This window comes from Lates calcarifer, linkage group LG6 (assembly GCF_001640805.2).
Source record: "Lates calcarifer isolate ASB-BC8 linkage group LG6, TLL_Latcal_v3, whole genome shotgun sequence".
Taxonomy (NCBI): domain Eukaryota; kingdom Metazoa; phylum Chordata; class Actinopteri; family Centropomidae; genus Lates; species Lates calcarifer.
The window spans coordinates 14,588,500-14,605,948 of record NC_066838.1 but is presented as its reverse complement, the minus strand read 5'-3'; the positions used below and the strand labels follow the sequence as shown (position 1 = coordinate 14,605,948).

The following is a 17,449-nucleotide window of genomic DNA, read 5'->3' as shown; positions in this document are numbered from 1 at the left end:
GGGATTTTTTCCCTCAGCCAGTTGTTTTGAATTCTTTTTTTTTTTTTTTTTTTTTTTTTTTTTTAACAGACAGTTCTGAACAGACAGACAATTAAATATTTACCTTTCTTTGCTGTCACAGGAGTTGCAGTTGTATCTGTCCAACCTAGCAAATCAGATTGACAGAGAGAGTGGAGGAGAGCTGCCACTGGTTGTCATCATAGATGACATCAGTGATTCAGCAGCCATCACTGAGCTTGTTAACGGAGCGCTCACCTGCAAGTATCACAAATGGTGAGTCATCTCAGACAGTTACAGTATTTCACTAAAGAGCTAAGATAAGATTTGATTCATTATTTCCTGTGTTGATGTTTCAGTCCTTACATCATTGGAACGACCAACCAGCCAGTGAAGATGTCATCCAATCACGGACTGCACCTTAGCTTCAGGTGAGCACAGTGCCAGAAGATATACACAACACCTCCCCTGACTTTGAAACACTATTAAATACAAAACCAAGCTAACAAAAAGTAACATTTCTTTAAATGTGGTCTTAGGATGGTGATGTTCTCCAACAACGTGGAACCAGCAAATGGGTTCCTGGTGAGGTACTTGCACCGTAAAGCTGTGGAAGCCTACCAAGAGGAGGAACAGGACCCGACACGCCACCAAGCTCTCCTCTGCGTACTCGACTGGGTCCCTCAGCTCTGGTACCATCTGCACACTTTTCTGGAGAAACACAGCACTTCGGACTTCCTTATAGGTGAGATAGAGTGGACGCAGGGTCAGTTGAGGTAGAAAACAGGGAACAGAGATGATAGTTTGATGTGTAACGGTGAGGAATGACTCAGGAAAGCAGCTAAAAGGAATTTTTGCCTCCCGCCAGGTCCCTGCTTCTTCCTGTCGTGCCCAGTGTCAGTGGCAGAGTTCAGGCAGTGGTTTATTGACCTGTGGAACCACTCCATCATACCGTACCTGCAAGAGGGAGCCAAGGACGGCATCAAGGTGAGCACAGGCACAGACATCCTCCAAAGCGTAGTATTAGTGGTAACAACAAGAAGTCAGCTCTGTTACTCTTCTGTTCCCTCAGGTCCACGGGCAGAAGGCAGTATGGGAGGATCCAGTGGAGTGGGTGAGAGGCACCCTCCCTTGGCCCAATGCACAGCAAGACCAGTCCAGACTCTTTCACCTACCTCCCCCCAGCATAGCCGCACTCAGTGAGGAGAAGAAGCCCCCCAAAGACACGCCTCCACCCAGCACACTAGAGTCAGACCCACTGGTGAGTTTCTCTTGAGAAGCGGGATTAGTTAAGGGCAGAAATCGGTCCATCAACAGAAAATTCTTTGAAAAATTATTCCAGTAATAGACTAAGGATAATAGGCGCTCTACAGCCAAATTGTGTTCTTATATGTTTGTAGACAGCACTTGACTTTTGCATAGGTTAAATAAAGGAAAAGCAGAACCACTGAGAACTGTATCTTTGGGTTCACACAGTATGTATTTTAAGGTGTTCCTCTTCAGTGGCAAAAATACAGGAAGATGGAACTGAAATCATTACAAAAAATAGCAGCTTTAATTGTAGACTGAGCACTGCAGCAGAGATGTATAAAACCTGCAGCCCTTTTAAAAAAAAAAAATCAGGCACACACACAGAAGATGAGAGACTATAGCCAGGTCAAAACAGCAAGTAAGAGAAAAATACAAATTAAAAGCCACACTATAACACAAAAGAGCAGCAATTAAGCAACCTTAAGACTTCACCTTTTCCCACAGTGGCCAAAATGTGTTCTTCCTGAACTATAATGGCTCACAGCAAGTCTGGAAACAAGTGAAGCAAATGTTTTTAAAAGTTTTACCATAAATCTCCCACAGTGATCAATCACTGATCTTTTTGATGTGCTGATGACATTTGGGCTATATAAGTGGTATTTTCTCACCAAGGGCCTTTTAATGAGACAAATACACACAGTTCCAAGAATGTCTTTTCTTCAACTGGTATTTAAAGTTCAGCAGCTAAAAATGCTTCCTTCTGCTTTCTTCATTGACGTATGTAACACACATCAAAACAGTAACGCATTAGATCATATTTTAGTGGCACTTCTTCAGATTTGATTAACTGACTGGGCTCATGCACATCTGCAGCCTTAGTACTAGACCACAACTTTTGCATCCCTGGTGGCAACTTGCAACAGGTTTAGTAAATATTCCACTACATGTTTAAGGCATTATGAGGCAAAAAACATCTTGAATTTCTGTTTTATATTCAATTTAATTTATTTTATTTTTGGGGACCAACGTTTGGACAATACTGCCAAGTTCAACATGTCCCTTTTGGGCTCTGAAAAATAATAATATTATTTTCTGACATTTCATAAGCCAAAAGATTATCTCCACAGTGTAAACTCGTGAGATGCATTTTCAAGAAATATCTATTCTATGCCGAGCCAAATCCAACCCTGGAAAACAAAACATGTCTGTTAATCTGCAGTTTGACTCACTGTGCTTCCCTGTCTCCTCCAGATGGCCATGCTGCTGAAGCTCCAAGAGTCAGCCAACTACATCGAGTCTCCAGAGCGGGAAGGCAGTCTGGATCTGCAGGCTACACTCTGAGGATAACATGCGACTGTCAGTCAAGCTGTGGAATTATGGACTTTTTATTATGGCTGACACAGCGAGTGCAGTCCCAGTGAGACTTTAAAGACTCAATAATGAACTTTACTGTGTGCTCAGTGAGCAGTTAAAAAGCTAAATGTAAAGGATCTACAGAGAGAGAGAGAGAGAGAGAGAGATTATGGACAAGGGGTTTGCTCTGCCCTGCAATCACAACATTGGAAAGACAATTAAACTGCTTTCATAGGTTTGTGATGATCATGTCAGGGAACGATATTGATTTGTCTCTTCTCTGCCCCCAGTTTGTCCCAGATGGGTTGTTGTTGAATCTGCAAGTGCATGGTAACCGGAATAGTATGATGCAAAATATTACCTATAATCCTACTGATCAAGACCCATTTCTTTCCCTTTATTTTGTTTGTCGTTTGACAGCCACAACTTTTTCAACAACTCTTGGTGCTTACTGGTTTTCTTTGAAGGCACGTGTTTCATTTCAGAAAGAAACTCACCTCAGAATTAAAAGAGTCTGATTTCCCCAAAAGTACGACCATCACTCGACAACAGCCAAAAATGCACTTTATTTTCTACATGTGGTAATTGGATTTAAGGAGGCTGTGTCAGTGACTGTGCATCAAACAGGGGTTATGGGGGGTGGCGTCTGTTTGGCTAAATCCTGCAGTTCATTAGTAATTCCTCTAGATGGCAGCATCTATTATCCTCAGTGCTCTCCTGGTGTGCTATTTGTCTTATCAAAGGTGCTTGGTAGAATACAACACACTCAGTAACACAACTATGAAAATGACCTTGAATGTTGTTTTTCTTCTTCTTCTTTTCAGTTCAGCAATTGTGTCATTCATGGATCAAATATCAGAACTGTGAAGCTGTAAGAGTAATCATGCATGGGATCAGTTTTAGGGTCAGTCTGTGCAAAAAAAAACGTCATTATCAGTGGACTCAGTAGTCAGTGGTTTACTCCAGTAATACGCTGATCATAAAGACAAGACATTGACCCTATACTCAACATACTGTATTGTAAACACACAGAAAAAAAAACTGCTTGTTTATCTAGTTGGCCAAAACGGCCTTCCATTTCTGACTATGCTTGCTTCTACTCTGTATCTAGATCCGTCAGTTTTAAAACACAAACTTCTCTTGTGATAGATGAAGACACAGCTTTGAAAATCTTGATTTTGTAGAATTTTATACCGAGTCATCTTCAACGTGCACCCATATACAGTAATTATCACCTAGTGTGTATACCAAACATGCCGTTATCGACAGCAGCAGACAGCGTTGAGGCGTACTTCTGTCATCACTTTTGGTCATTTTTCATTCATCATCCCACAGGGGGAAGTGAAGAATGAAGTGAAACAAAGCTGCCAATGAGTGATAAGAATATATAGAAAAAAAAACCTTCCACATTGCATTTGCTCTTTTTATCTTTGATAATGTTTTTCAAACCATAGAAATCACTTTCCTTCACATGCATTGTTTCAAGAGTTGCAGCAAGAGTAAGGGCTGGGGGTAGGAATAAGTTGAATCTCATTTTTAAGTGGCTTCCTCTCATTTCTTTCCTTCATTTGTTTGCACATAATATATCTTAGAGAGTACTAGATTACAGAGTATTTATTGCTCGCATCTTGACTGTTCTTGTGAGGAGGGAAGACAGCATAAAAAGACGTGTAACAGGAGGGAAGTGAAGGAGGTGGAGATACACGTAAACCTCTCAGCTCTGTGCCCCCTTGACCCTGAAGTACCTCAGACTGCCATATTCTGTCCAGATGTTTCTCTGCTTTCCAAACAGGGTTGGAGTCGGTGGAAAGCAGAGACGTGATGCCTAAGTCTATCTGTGCCTGAAACACAATTTGGCCTAAAGCTGCTTTTGAGCTGCTTTAAATCTACCACACGGAGGCCTCGATTTAGAGGAAACATCGCTTCCTCTCGCCTACTCCGATGTCACTTTATTGTCGTCACCTTGATGCCCAGATTTTGGGTGGGGAGTGGGTTATCGGTTTGGGCCTATGGCTGGTAGTTAAGGTAATGTGTGTGTCAGTGAACTCTGCAGTAGATGAGAATGTGTATCATGATCGGGCTGCTTGTGTGTGAGATTTGACACCATTTTAAAACTTTTAAGTGTGAAAGATTGGACATCTTTGAGGAGTGGGAAGCAGTGTAAGAACAGATGTTAGCTGAGATGTGTCTGCATGTATCCCTGCTGTGTTCCCAAAGTTTTGTTTCATTGGACCTACCACACTTAAACCTTATCATGGGAGGGATTTTTAATAACTGGATATCTTCCTCTTTTCTCACATTGTTTTTAAGAGCAGACGTTTGGTTTTTCTTATGCAAATATTTGTAAAGGTTTCTTTCTCTTTTGTACATGACATCACTATTGTAAACACTGTAAATAGTCAGTGCATCTGCGACAACAATCACAAAAAAAAATGTAGAGATCTAAGAGAAGGCATGGCTCCTGTATGCAGAAAACGGGCGTCCTCTGTGGTTTTATTGTCTTCCTCCAGCAGGAAGGAGCACTTGGCTTAAAAGGGGACCTAATAATGGTTGTGTGGCATGTCTCTATAACCACATCAAATCCCATATGTCTAACATTGAGCAATGGACACAATAAAATCATGCCATTCTTCACATCACTACCTGTTTTGACTGACTGCTTTTATTATGTTACCCACTGGAGGGCGCTAAAACTACTGTATATGATGATTGATTGGCTGTATGGTGATTTTAAAAGTATGTGATCCTCTGTAATGGCAAAATAGCATTCATCGCTTATTAAATACTGCTTTTAATTGCTTTAAAGAGTGAAAAAAATGATAATGGGGTCATAACAAGGCAGAACTGCCCCTGTCTGTGCAGGTTACAGGTCCTAACAGAGATGGGGATGTGCTGAAGTGGGTGGGCATCAAAGACAAGGAATGGGTGGGGTTTCGCGCGCTCAAGCCCACCATCTCTCACACATCTATATATATTACCTAACACCCTCCAGGCTTCTTCATCCAGAGGACTGTCCGTCTTTTAGCACGATGCCAGGCAAACCTGCGCCCATCAAGAAGTCCCCAGCCAAGAAGGCTGCCGACAAGGCACCTGAGCCCGCCCCGGAGCCTGAACCCGCCCCGGCGGCAGAGGCTCCACCTGCGGAGCCTGCCCCTGTGGAAACCGCTCCCCCCGAGGCTGCTGCTGCTGCTGCTGCTGAGGCGGCTCCTCCCGCCGAGGGAGAGGCAGTCCCCGCCGCCCCAGCTGAGGACGCCCCAGCGGCGGAAGGAAGCGTCCCAGGTGCTGTACCATGAAGCTAAACTCACCTTAATAACCACGAAAATCCCCTTTTCTACGCTGAATGGAGTGGAAGCTAACTTTACTCACCTTAACTAGATAAGGCCAGTAACAAACATGGAGCAGTGAATCAGTCAGGGACTGCTGCTGTTTTAAGTGACTAGGATTTGGGAGCAGAGAAGTTGGCTACACTCTTGCTAGTTTAGCTTAAACAAATGCAGTTTAGTCCTGCAGTAAATCCTCCCTTCACGGAGATTATAATGTTCTGTTTTTGTTGAAACTGATTTAGAGAGGTGTACATTCAATTTTATAGTCATTTTGGAGGCCGTAGTTTGTGGCGTTGTTGCACTGTTGTTGTAGCTAGGTCCTACCTAATAATCTGCCAACTGAGAGTATATGTGCACTGTTATTATACATATTTGTTACTTTTACATTGACACAACGGCTCCTACAACTTAAAAGATCTAGAAAATAGATACCAACTCAAAGTATAGGATTTTTTTTTGGCCTGGAGACTACTTTGACAAAAAAAATGCGTTAGTTCTTGCTCCCGTCTTCATTCACTGTCCTTGTAGCTAAGAAGACACCAACCAGCAGCTGTAACCACACTGTTAAAACCTGTTGAATGTGGTGATTCTTCATGACCCTAAAACAGCGTAGACATGAATATTGAATGATGTCTTGTGTCCGGAGGTATAGTGCGGAGGACAGACAAAAAGGAGTCAAATCAGACCCCACAAACCCCCCCAGTCATCATTAATTTTTAAGTTTAATTTAGGAAAGTCTCAAAAATATGGTTACAATAAAGGATACATTTAAAGTATTATTAACTAAGTAGTTACTGTGTCTTTTGGATAAAGTAACTTTTAGCTTTGAAAATAGCAAAAAAGTGAAACTAACTGAAATGATATTTTATTTTGACGGTCAAAGGTTATCAGTCATTGCATGTTGGCCTGAGCCTAGTAAACTCAGCACGCTGTCATTATAATACTTGGATGACAGGAGGGACTGATTTATTGGAGTACAGCTAAAGTTTTCATCGGTGGGAACAGAGTAACTACAAATAGCAGCCCTAAATTATCACAACCTGTCCAAAACAGAAACCAAAATGTGGTGGTAAACTGCCCAGTCTGGCAACACTATTCAGGGCTACTGGAGACTATATTTTGTTATATGGACTGCAGTCCATAGCAGTCACCATGCTTCATTTAGAATAGACCAACAGCCAAACGTGTCTTTGATCTAGAAGTAACTCCCTTGTTAGCTGCAAATACTGTATCTAACCTCCAGCTGCTAATAGTAATTCACAGCACACTTAATGCTTTGAGTTATTAATTATTTCTGACCATTAATGTTTGTACCTTCATGATAAATTATCCATTATATAAGTCCCTAACTGCAGGAACAGTTCCTGTTAAGGGTAACAGAACAAGTAGCAGCACAGAATTCAGGGGACTTCTATGATGGTTAAAACGCTGCACCCACCAGTGATATCTACATCACCACCTGGGTACTGGTAACACCAGAGATGAACCACTTACTCTTAGTGTGTTTCTACCCTCTGAATGTCACTCACCAGACCTTGATGGTAACGTACATAAATGGTGGCTATAGTAGATTGACCTGTTTTGTTTTTGCCTGCTAACCTCAACATGTAACCCCCTAACTTCAGCTGAAGCCACAGCTACCGAGGAAGGAGCTGAGTTGACAACTCCAGCTGAGCGTAAACACACACACTGCAGGCGGTCCACAAGCACAAGCTGTAATGCATGACGTGTTTGTGTGTGTGTGTTTGGTTGCGTCCCACTGTGAACTATACAAGCAGTTTATGTTTCTCGCTGATGATTCGTTGTGTTTATTGGTATTTCTGTCTGTAAATTTCATCACATTTAAGTTTTTGTCTTGAGCCATGTGTCTTTTTAGTAAACCCACAAGGTTTTTCTATGTGGACATGTATTGGTCTTCTGCTGTGTGCAGATGTCTTACAGTGTCTCAAAAATGTTCTCAGGAATCAATTTCCGGCTCATAAATTCACCTGCTTTTGTCAGTGTGAACACAGAAAGCTTAGTCCACACTGCTCTGTCCTGCCGCTTGCTTCACCATAGTATATCTTGATCAAATTAGCTTGAAACTGATTAATTTTCTGCATGAGTAATGTCATAATATAAGTCTCTAATTGGCTTCCCTAATGGAATTTTAATGCTAGCTGCTGCTCCTGCTGCTGAAGACGGTGCCGCTGCTCCCGCTGCTGATGCTCCTGCTGACGGTAAACATAAACCACCACACAGACAACAACATTAACGGGTCAGCCATAAATTACACATAAATGACTTTGTGTAAATTGTCATCAATCAATTTACACAAAGATGCCTTTCCCCAGCTATGAGGACGACTGGATTATTAAACTTCGAACTTCCTGGTATCTTTTCCAGTAGGAACCCCGCAGTGATTGGCATGCTGTGGCACATCCAAATTTAAAATCTCATGATGGCTGTTATTTTGAAAAGTCACAGCTTGAAGTCTCGCCATGGAAAAGACGCTCTGGATATTTCTCAGGTCCTTGTTTGCTGGTGTTTGAAAACAACATTAACCTCCTGCTTGTTTAATGCTAGCTGCCCCAGCAGAAGCTGCCGTAGTTGAGGAGCCGCCCAAGGCCCCCACGCCCCCACCTCCTGCAGGTAACGCAAACACTTATGCTCTGCTGTTACCTCGGTCCTGCTGTGAACACTCAGTCAAGGTCAATGAAAGATGTATGAGATGTTATCTGACCAACAGCCCAAAACACAGAGATATTCAAGAAAAGTTTTTTTTTTCTTGCTTTTTTAGGAAGCTGGAAGCAGCAAATATTAAACATGTTTGCTTTAAAATGGACTAAACCCCTTGATGGTTTTGGATGAGTAGTTTTGGTTAATCGTCGTCTCCTGTTCCAGCTGCTCGTGGGGAGATTTGCTGCTTTTCTTTGTCTTATGTTACAATTAGCTGAACAATATTTGGTTGTGGACCTTTGATTGGACAAAACAAAATGTATGCAAACAATAGCCTGGTCATTAGGAAATTGTGATGGATATTTTTTTACTATTTTCTAGATGATTAATCGAGACAGTAGTTGACAGATAATTGTTCATTATAGCCCTGCACGTAAACATGATGTAGAAATGAAAGTATAAGGGTAATTATTCCATTTTGTGTGTATTTCCAGTATAATTTCAGCTCATGCTTCCATTGTCCACCTCAGCCATTAATGAATCTGCTCTGTTTGAACCTCATTCAGTCCCCACCAGCGCTCCCCTGGACGTATCTGTGGATGATGTGAACGACTCCAGCCTCACCATTAAATGGAAGACGCCAGAGACCATCGGCGACTCAGGCCTGGACGGATACACCATTGAGTACTGCAAGGATGGAAGTAAGTCTGAGTTATGCGTGTGTATGTATACGAGGCTGCACCTGTCTTGGGAGTGTCAGAGGGCAGATAGACTCATAGCTGGGTCCAGGCCGTATACGGCAGGCAGCATTTCACCGGCTGTCACTGTATCTCTGGACACCACTTTTAGAAGCGCTCGTTTGCTCAGATGACAGCATGCCTTCTGAGATTTCATCATGGTGGCCAAAGTGTACTTCTTACGGTCAGGTTGTTTGTAAACTTGTGTCGACAGGTGATAAACCACTTAACATGTCCAATTAAGGGATGGTTTACTCTTTAATAAATGAAAATTTAAATTTCCCACAAGTGGGATAAATAAAGTCTGTCTTATCTTATCTTATCTTAAACACCTTAAGGAATATGTAGGAAAAAAATTAAAACCCTGACAGGTATACTGAAGAAAAGTGAAAACTGTACTAAAAGCTGTATACTAACACCAGCCCTGGGTTTCCTTGCAGCAACAGACTGGGTTGTGAGTAACGAGCAGCTGACCCCTGCAAACCGCTACTGCATCAAGAATCTGACAGCGGGTGACCTGCTGCATGTTCGCGTGGTGGCTGTAAACCCCGGTGGCCGCAGTGAACCTGGCGCACTTGCTGAGCCTGTGCCGATCCGTGAGATTGTTGGTAAGTAGCAGCCAATGTCAGTCATTTCTCAAAATGTACAACACATCACTCGCAAGTGTCTGCTTAAAGGGAAATTCCACTCCATTAAAAAATACAGATAAACAGCCCAAGCTGCAACTACTAGCTTGTCTTTTTAGAAGCTGCAGAAATAACTTTCAACTTTCTGACATGCAAATATTCTTCTCATCTTTACAAAGTTTGTCCAAACCTTTGCAACTATACAGTATGATATTATTATTATTTAGAGACAACAACCAAAGGAGTTACCGTTTTTTCTTATTTAATCAGATTAATCTGTTTTCTATATGTGGAGTAGTGCACAAGTATGTGTCCAATAGTGTGCAAAATGTCCAAAAATTGTGTTGGATTTCTCTACAAAATCTCTATAGTCCAAATCAAAATTCCCTTCAAAAGATGCAGCAGATATTTGAGGTTTTCAGTGATGTAAAGACGAGATTGTCTGTCTCCAGCCTCTTTATCAGGAGCTCTCTGATAGTTGTAACTTATGACCTATCCTTAAAATACTCACGTTGCAACCGGGGAGGCAGAGGTGGGATTAGTAACTGGCAGGGCCTCAGATGGGCTGCACAGATGTATGCACATAAATCCCACAGGTGCTGACAAGCGCTTTCATTAGCTGTAAATCATGCTTTCGCTCGTATGTACACACATCCTCAGCAGTTACTGCAGGTTTGGCATCACATGTAAGAAGGTCAGGTACTCACAGATATTCTACTTCCTTAATTTTATTACATGAATAGCTACAGTCAGTGGACTTTTCTTTCTTGCTGGTAACACACCAAAGGACTAAAAGAGGACAACAAGAATAACAAATCAAAATAAAGTTTAACTATTTAACACTTCCTTTACACTTTTCTTTACAAAAATCAAACATAAAACAGAATAAAACTTTTAAAAAACTTTAGTAAAAGATTAATTTACATCTATATATATTTATACACCAATATACATATAAAAGAAGACAGGAGGGTGTTGCTATATTTGTTTTGGCACTGTAGATTTCACAATAGTCCGAGCCATTAATTGTATTTTGTAAGCAACTTAACAGCACTTAAAAGGATAGTGAATAGAGAGAATATATAAAACACACATATACATGTAAACATTTTCTCTAAACTATCCATAATATAGCAGGTTCTTAGCATTTACGTTTTCAGATCAGCTGTGTCTAAGTACATCCTCACAGAGCTGTTAGTCTGTGTCTGTTATTTCAAATTTTAAGGCACAATATCTGAGTTTTAGTACAGATACCAAAACACTTCTTGACACCTTGCTTTAAGAAATGTAAAGAAAAACTCAAATTAAATGTCTAAATGCAAGCAGTCATAAAAGGACTGGGGAAAAAGAAATGGGCAGAATTATAATTTATATCAGGAACTATCTCATCCAACAATATAAGGAAACAACACAACAAATCTCACCAGGCATTTATTGTTAGCTTTCTGACTTCAAAATAAACATGGATGCTCTTTTCTCTCAACTCTCTACTGCTGTCCGTAAAATAGGACAAACGTTCCCAGAAAATACACATAGACATAGGCAGTTTACTGAAGTCACACCGTGAGCCTCCTCTTTGTTTGTTTAAACCAAACTTGGCTTCGTCGCGCTGCAGACGTAAATTTCCATGAGCCCTGACACTGAGTCACTATCGACGTAGTGTAGACCTGAGCTGACATGCCCCAGTTATCCACTTTCAGAAGGACAGCTTACGGTCTCTGAGCATATTTCCTGGTCTGGGTTCAGATCGCTGTGAACAAACAGGAAACTTTGGTGGAGAAATGCGGTCATGCAACCAGAACTGCTGGTCAACTGAGGGGAGCGAAACATGAGCCTAATTGATGGATTCTGGGTGGCTTGTTGAGGGGTGAATTCAGCTGTGTGTCAGTCACACGCTGTCACGACCAGACACCCATCTACACGTACAAGCTTCTGATAAAGACACGCTGTCCTACATATGCTGAAAGCCCCCACAAAGACACTTTATCCAGAGACAAAGACAGATTATAGATTGTTTGCAGGAGGACTTGCTGGCTGCTGGATGCTGTAATGCCTGCACTACTTCTGGGCATTGCTGGGAAGTGTGCTGATTAGCGGGGATTAGTGTTCGAGCCAAATCTGGAGGCAGACCTGATCTTCATGGGGAATGATAGTTCCAGGAGCTGGATTCCAGCCTGTGCAGCGGTGTTACAGTGACAAATGTTAGGACAGGGAGAATGAGACATTCTGGGCAAGAAACCAAGTGAGATGAATAGCAAGCGATGGAGAAGGCGCGACAGCGAGATAGCTGGAAAAAGATGGACAGGAGGCTGATGGGGAGGGAGATAAGAGGACATTTGGAGTGGACGAGGAGAAACAGAGGCTGCAGCAGGGTGAGAGAGGTGATGGAGGGCAGCAGCTTGGTGGTTTTATGTATCCTGTAAGCCCAGAAAGCTTTTCAGACATTTGCTGCTTATGCAGAAACATGCGAGGGATGCTGTTGCTGATACTTAGCACCCGGTTCAATGAAATCCTCCAGCACAGTGACTGGGAAAACGTCTTACGAAGTCCTGATCATGACACAATTTCACCCATATGATTTTATTAACAGCTACACCAGCAGTCATCGTTATTCATTCAGGTGTTAGCAGTTTTCAAACTGTTCCTCGCTGTTTCTAGATGTGATGTTGGGACACTCCAGTCAGTTGAAACTGATGACATCTCCCCGCTGCTTCTTTGTGCATGACAGGAGGGAACACGTGTAGGGGTTCTCATCGCCAAAGCTATTTTAGGAGCTGCTGGATGAGGGAGGTCTTCCCCTTTTGCCTCTCTCTGCCCAGATACTGTACTTTTCTTCACACATGCAGAAATTTTGTCCACCTAGATGATTTCCTATGTCATTTTTTAATTATGGCTAATCATAATCATCCATAAAACGGGTCATCATTTTTTTTTTTTTTTACTTTTAACAAGCACAGATGGTGGGCTTCTGAGTGTGATGACAAGGACTGCAAATAATGATTATTTTGATTATTGAATTATCTAGTCTATAAAATTAAAAAAAAAAAAACAAATAATATCCAAAACCTAAAGATATTCAATCTATTATTTAAATGACAGAGAAAATCATCGCATTTCAAAACCTGAAACCAGAGAATATTTGGATTTTTTTCCTCAAAAATGAATGCCAATGCCATTTAATTTACTGTTGACTGACTGATCAACTAATCATTGCAACTCTAGATCATACATTATAATCATCCTTTCTGAAAGACTGACATAAAAGAACACATGTATATCATCAACTTTAAACTTTAAGTTTGGATGTTTTACTGTATGACCTAACCTGTATATTAATTTTAGCTCCTTCAGAGATGAAGCTCCGCCGTGCTGTTGCTGGTCTATTTAGGTCTTGTTGACTTGTCACTTTCAGCATACATGACTCCACTGGGAAGTGTACTTCACACAGTTTGTACTCTGTACACTGATAGCTGGTAATGCAAGCTAATGCTGTCAAGCAGATGATGATTGATTCATTTGTCCTGGTTACGTCATTTGTTCAAGTGCAACAGATCAGTTAATCAGAACAGGAAACACATGGCGGATGAGGCAGAAGGTAAACATGCTTGACCTGAGTTTTTGTTTTTCAGACCGTCCCAAAATCCGCATGCCCCGCATTCTCAGATCCCGTTACATCAGGCAGGTTGGAGAGCAGATCAACCTGGTCATCCCCTTTCTTGTAAGCCAGGATTAAACACACATTTCATACTGAATCTTCCGTAAGTAACTTCTATAGTCTGCACAGAAAACACTTCACCATGCATTTTCTTGTGTCCTGCCTCTCTCCTCAAGGGGAAGCCCAAACCTGTGGTGTCCTGGCTTAAGGATGGTCAGCCTGTGGATACAAAGAGGGTCAACATCAGGAACAGCGACAAGGACAGCATCATATTTATCCGCACTGCTCAGAGGGAAGACTCTGGTGTTTACGAGATGGCCGTTAAAGTGGACAGCTTTGAAGACAAAGCCCTCCTCACACTTCAGATTGTGGGTGAGTTGCAGATGGCATGCACACATTTGCACACAATGTAAATAAGCATACACATACTGTATGCACACATGCAAACAGGTGTGCGTGCGATGTGTAAATATCTGACTTATTTCGGACCTCTCTAATGAATCTGCTCAGCTGGCTGTGCAACTGACTTGTTGACTTGTTAGTTTTGACACTCGTGACTTCCTTCAAAAGAAATTCAAAGCACTAGCCAACATATGTCACACCTCTAACAAAGGTGCCCTTTGACCGTGTGTTTGAGCTTGCTGTCAGCTGCTGCTGTTAAATGTGCAGCTGAAAATTAGAGACATTTCCATACAAATACATGAGTCACTTTTGATCTAAAGTGGTTGGGGAGCACACACCTTTCTTGCTCTGAGGAGCACACTGGTTATAATTTTAATCTTTCATGTTACAGTTGACAGTAATGTGTCTCCTCAGAGCTGCCCGGTCCTCCTGCTAGTGTGAAACTGGTTGACACCTGGGGTTTCAACGCTGCTCTTGAATGGACTCCCCCCAAGGATAACGGCAACACGGATATCACTGGATACACTGTTCAGAAGGCCGACAGGAAGACCGGGGTACGGCAGATGTTCACATACAAATCCACATTCTTACACTGAACCAATCACGTTGTCAGACTGTGTAAAGTTGTACACATAAGATGGATTTACCCTGATGCAAGGTGTTAATGGGAGTATAAAGCAGGTTTTCATTTATAGTCTCTTTTCTGTGTGGTTTTTACTTTACAGTCTATCATAATGCAAATAGATATTTTTAAAGTTCTGAAAGGGATCTGGCAGAGATCAAGGGAACGGATTGGCCAGAAGTAGATTGCAGTGGCTGTAGATCTAGCTGAAAATATCAGGTTAATAATTGGTTGACTGTGAGTTCACTGGTAATAATTGATCCGGTCAGGACACGTCACAGTATAATTTCCTATGCGTGCTGTTCTGAATTAGCTGTCTCTGTTGTGTCTCCACCTGCAGGAATGGTTCACGGTGCTGGAGCACTACCACAGGCTAACTGCCACCGTCTCTGACCTCATCATGGGCAATTCGTACTCCTTCAGGGTGTTCGCTGAGAACCAGGTGGGCATCAGCGAGACGAGCGCTGTAACCAAGGAGGTGGCCACCATCCAGAAGACAGGTTACTTTCTTGACACATACAGTACTTTCATTCTTCTGGGGTCAATGGCATGCCTGCAACACAAGTGCCTACTTATACTTTAATGAGCTACAGTAAGTCTGTGAGAGTCTTGAGTGTGTGTTCTTAAAGAGAGGACTTGAGGAGTGAAAATGGCTTTGGCACTGCTTTAATCACAAGTGGGTAGTTCTCTTGGCCAGCATTCAGCAGCTACTACTGAAACAAATTTAAAGAGGCTCTGACAGCATTAAGACAGCTGTCAGAGCAAATGCTGCTCTTGTGTGTGCATGTGTGTGTATGTGTTTATATTTACCTGTGCCTGCCTCACTGCAAGAAATTTCATTTGGGGATGTAGGTCAGTGCGCTCATTGTCTGTGGTTTGTGTTTGCATTTAGGAACTCCTGTGCATACTTGTGTGCTTTCCTTCTTATCATTTAGTGTTTTTCTCTTCTCTCTTTATAATGATGTGAAAGGTGGTGAAAATCTTTTCTAGCTAGTAGTGTTTTTTGTCTTGGTTCTCTGTACTTTCAAAATATTGGTCAAATGCCAAGGAGCAACAGAACACTGGCAAATTCATTCAGATAATTTAGCATAAATTTTAAAACATTTGTGGATAGCTATTCCCCCACCAGAGAATGACCTACATACTCTACATACATCCTTTACCCACTTAACAAATAACATACCATTTGTATCAATTTTGCCACTATGTAACCTCTATGCATTATGTGCTGCACATTACTCCTGCGAGTTTATTGCTTGCCTAGCTGTGTATGAGTTATCAGCCTATGGAAATATGAACCATAAGCATTTTGTACTTAATCCTCCTGTTGTTTTGTAAGCAATTCTACACAACTGCAAAGTTGAAATGTTCTGCTCCAGGCTGAAACTGTAGGGACAGGAAGTGTGTTTTTGGCAAGAGTCATTCTTACATACACAGACTTGCATTTTCAGTTCCAGTCAGAGCAATTATTGGAATTAATTAACAGCTTGTCATGATAAGAAGAAAAAATGCAGAAGTACACAGAAGAGTTAGACACAGATAATAACACTAACACCTACACCCTAACACTTACATAACTGATTACACAAAAAAATCTGAGAATTGTACAAACTGTGCAAAAACATGCAAAAAAAAAAAAAACACAAGACCATAACTTTTGAAAGAAGAAATAACTTCTCTTTCCTCTTACAAATGAAATGAATGAATGCACTGAGGGGGTTTTGCTGCTACTGTCTTAGTTGGCCTTGTATGACCAGAAGCTTATAGCTTTGCAACTGTGCTCCATTTGTGTCACAGTATTTTTACATTAGTTTAGCATTTAAGGTAAATGCTAGTATTGTGGCATTTAGTAATGCTGTCAGTTGTTGCCACTGCGGCAGGTGTTCAGCAAACGTTACATAATCATTACCCTCCACAGGTTAGCTTCTAGTGGCTAACCAGCGCACCTTTGTACTGTATGTCACATTACTGCAGCTGCTTCACTGTAAAAACTTTCCATAACTGTCAATAATTACTGTCCCTTAAATAAGTATGGCAGGAGTGAGATTTAACTTGCTCCTTGTGTTCACAGGTATTGTCTACAAGCCTCCTGAGTACCCAGAGCACGACTTCAGCGAGGCACCAAAATTCACCACAACCCTCAACGACCGCGCTGCCACTGTGGGATACACCACCAAGCTGCTGTGTTCCGTTCGTGGATCCCCCAAGGTCAGGCATGCACTCATACTCTTACTGTCTATATGCCAGTGCAGTTTGCATAGAGGCCCATGGATCAGTATACTGTTTCATGCAGGGTATTTGCAGGTCTTAAAAAGTCTTAAAAAGCAGTGAATTTGTTTTCCCCACATAAGGCCTTGAATTATAAACTCTTCAGTTTAATGTAACGACATCTTAAACATTATCTATTGCCAGTTAGTTACAAAATGTTTTTGTATTTGGTTGTGGGTTGATTCAGGTGTTATTCACTTGTAAACTAAATGGGGCATTAAATTAATGAATCATTTTTCATTAGGTCATCCATTCATCCAATTTCTGTTGCTTATCTGGGTCCAGGATGTGTTACAACCTGCTTGAAAGTCCTGAAAAAATGCTATAATAATTAATAAATTTAGGCCATATTATTCCCTGCTGGTTTGCCATCTTACTTTCAGAATTTGGCTGTTATGATTGTGAACAGGTATGTGAATATTTTCTAGTTTTCTTAATTTTGAAGACCAAACGTTTTATTGAGAAAATCCATACTCTATTATCCATAATATATCTTATCACTGTATCTTGCTCAGGATCACTGTAGTGTTCCTGTTATGTGTCACTTATAGCTAATG

The 17,449-nt window shown here is 41.5% G+C and overlaps 2 protein-coding genes across 20 annotated transcripts in view; both read left to right on the top strand.

Moving 5' to 3' along the window:
• LOC108877911 (neuron navigator 1) overlaps positions 1-2,968 on the top strand; it is a 94,925-nt gene extending 91,957 nt beyond the window's left edge. For all 8 annotated transcript variants that reach the window (XM_051071216.1, XM_051071224.1, XM_051071220.1 and 5 more), the window contains 6 exons: positions 122-273; positions 357-428; positions 537-742; positions 866-984; positions 1,070-1,258; positions 2,500-2,968. In XM_051071216.1, the coding sequence (XP_050927173.1) occupies positions 122-273; positions 357-428; positions 537-742; positions 866-984; positions 1,070-1,258; positions 2,500-2,589 (828 nt within the window). In that variant the 3' untranslated portion in view covers positions 2,590-2,968. The remainder of the gene's footprint in view (positions 1-121; positions 274-356; positions 429-536; positions 743-865; positions 985-1,069; positions 1,259-2,499) is intronic.
• Positions 2,969-5,589: 2,621 nt separating this feature from the next.
• The window catches only part of mybpha (myosin binding protein Ha), a 33,243-nt gene continuing 21,383 nt past the window's right edge, over positions 5,590-17,449 (top strand). For 9 of the 12 annotated variants that reach the window (XM_051071257.1, XM_051071258.1, XM_051071254.1 and 6 more), the window contains exons 1-10: positions 5,591-5,880; positions 8,084-8,143; positions 8,490-8,555; positions 9,149-9,283; positions 9,760-9,927; positions 13,575-13,663; positions 13,777-13,972; positions 14,417-14,556; positions 14,965-15,124; positions 16,696-16,832. In XM_051071257.1, coding sequence (XP_050927214.1) covers positions 5,631-5,880; positions 8,084-8,143; positions 8,490-8,555; positions 9,149-9,283; positions 9,760-9,927; positions 13,575-13,663; positions 13,777-13,972; positions 14,417-14,556; positions 14,965-15,124; positions 16,696-16,832 — 1,401 coding nt within the window. In that variant the 5' untranslated portion in view covers positions 5,591-5,630. Of the gene's footprint in view, positions 5,881-8,083; positions 8,144-8,489; positions 8,556-9,148; positions 9,284-9,759; positions 9,928-13,574; positions 13,664-13,776; positions 13,973-14,416; positions 14,557-14,964; positions 15,125-16,695; positions 16,833-17,449 lie in introns of all 12 variants that reach the window. The other 3 variants (XM_051071261.1, XM_018668211.2, XM_018668213.2) reach the window with 3 other exon arrangements.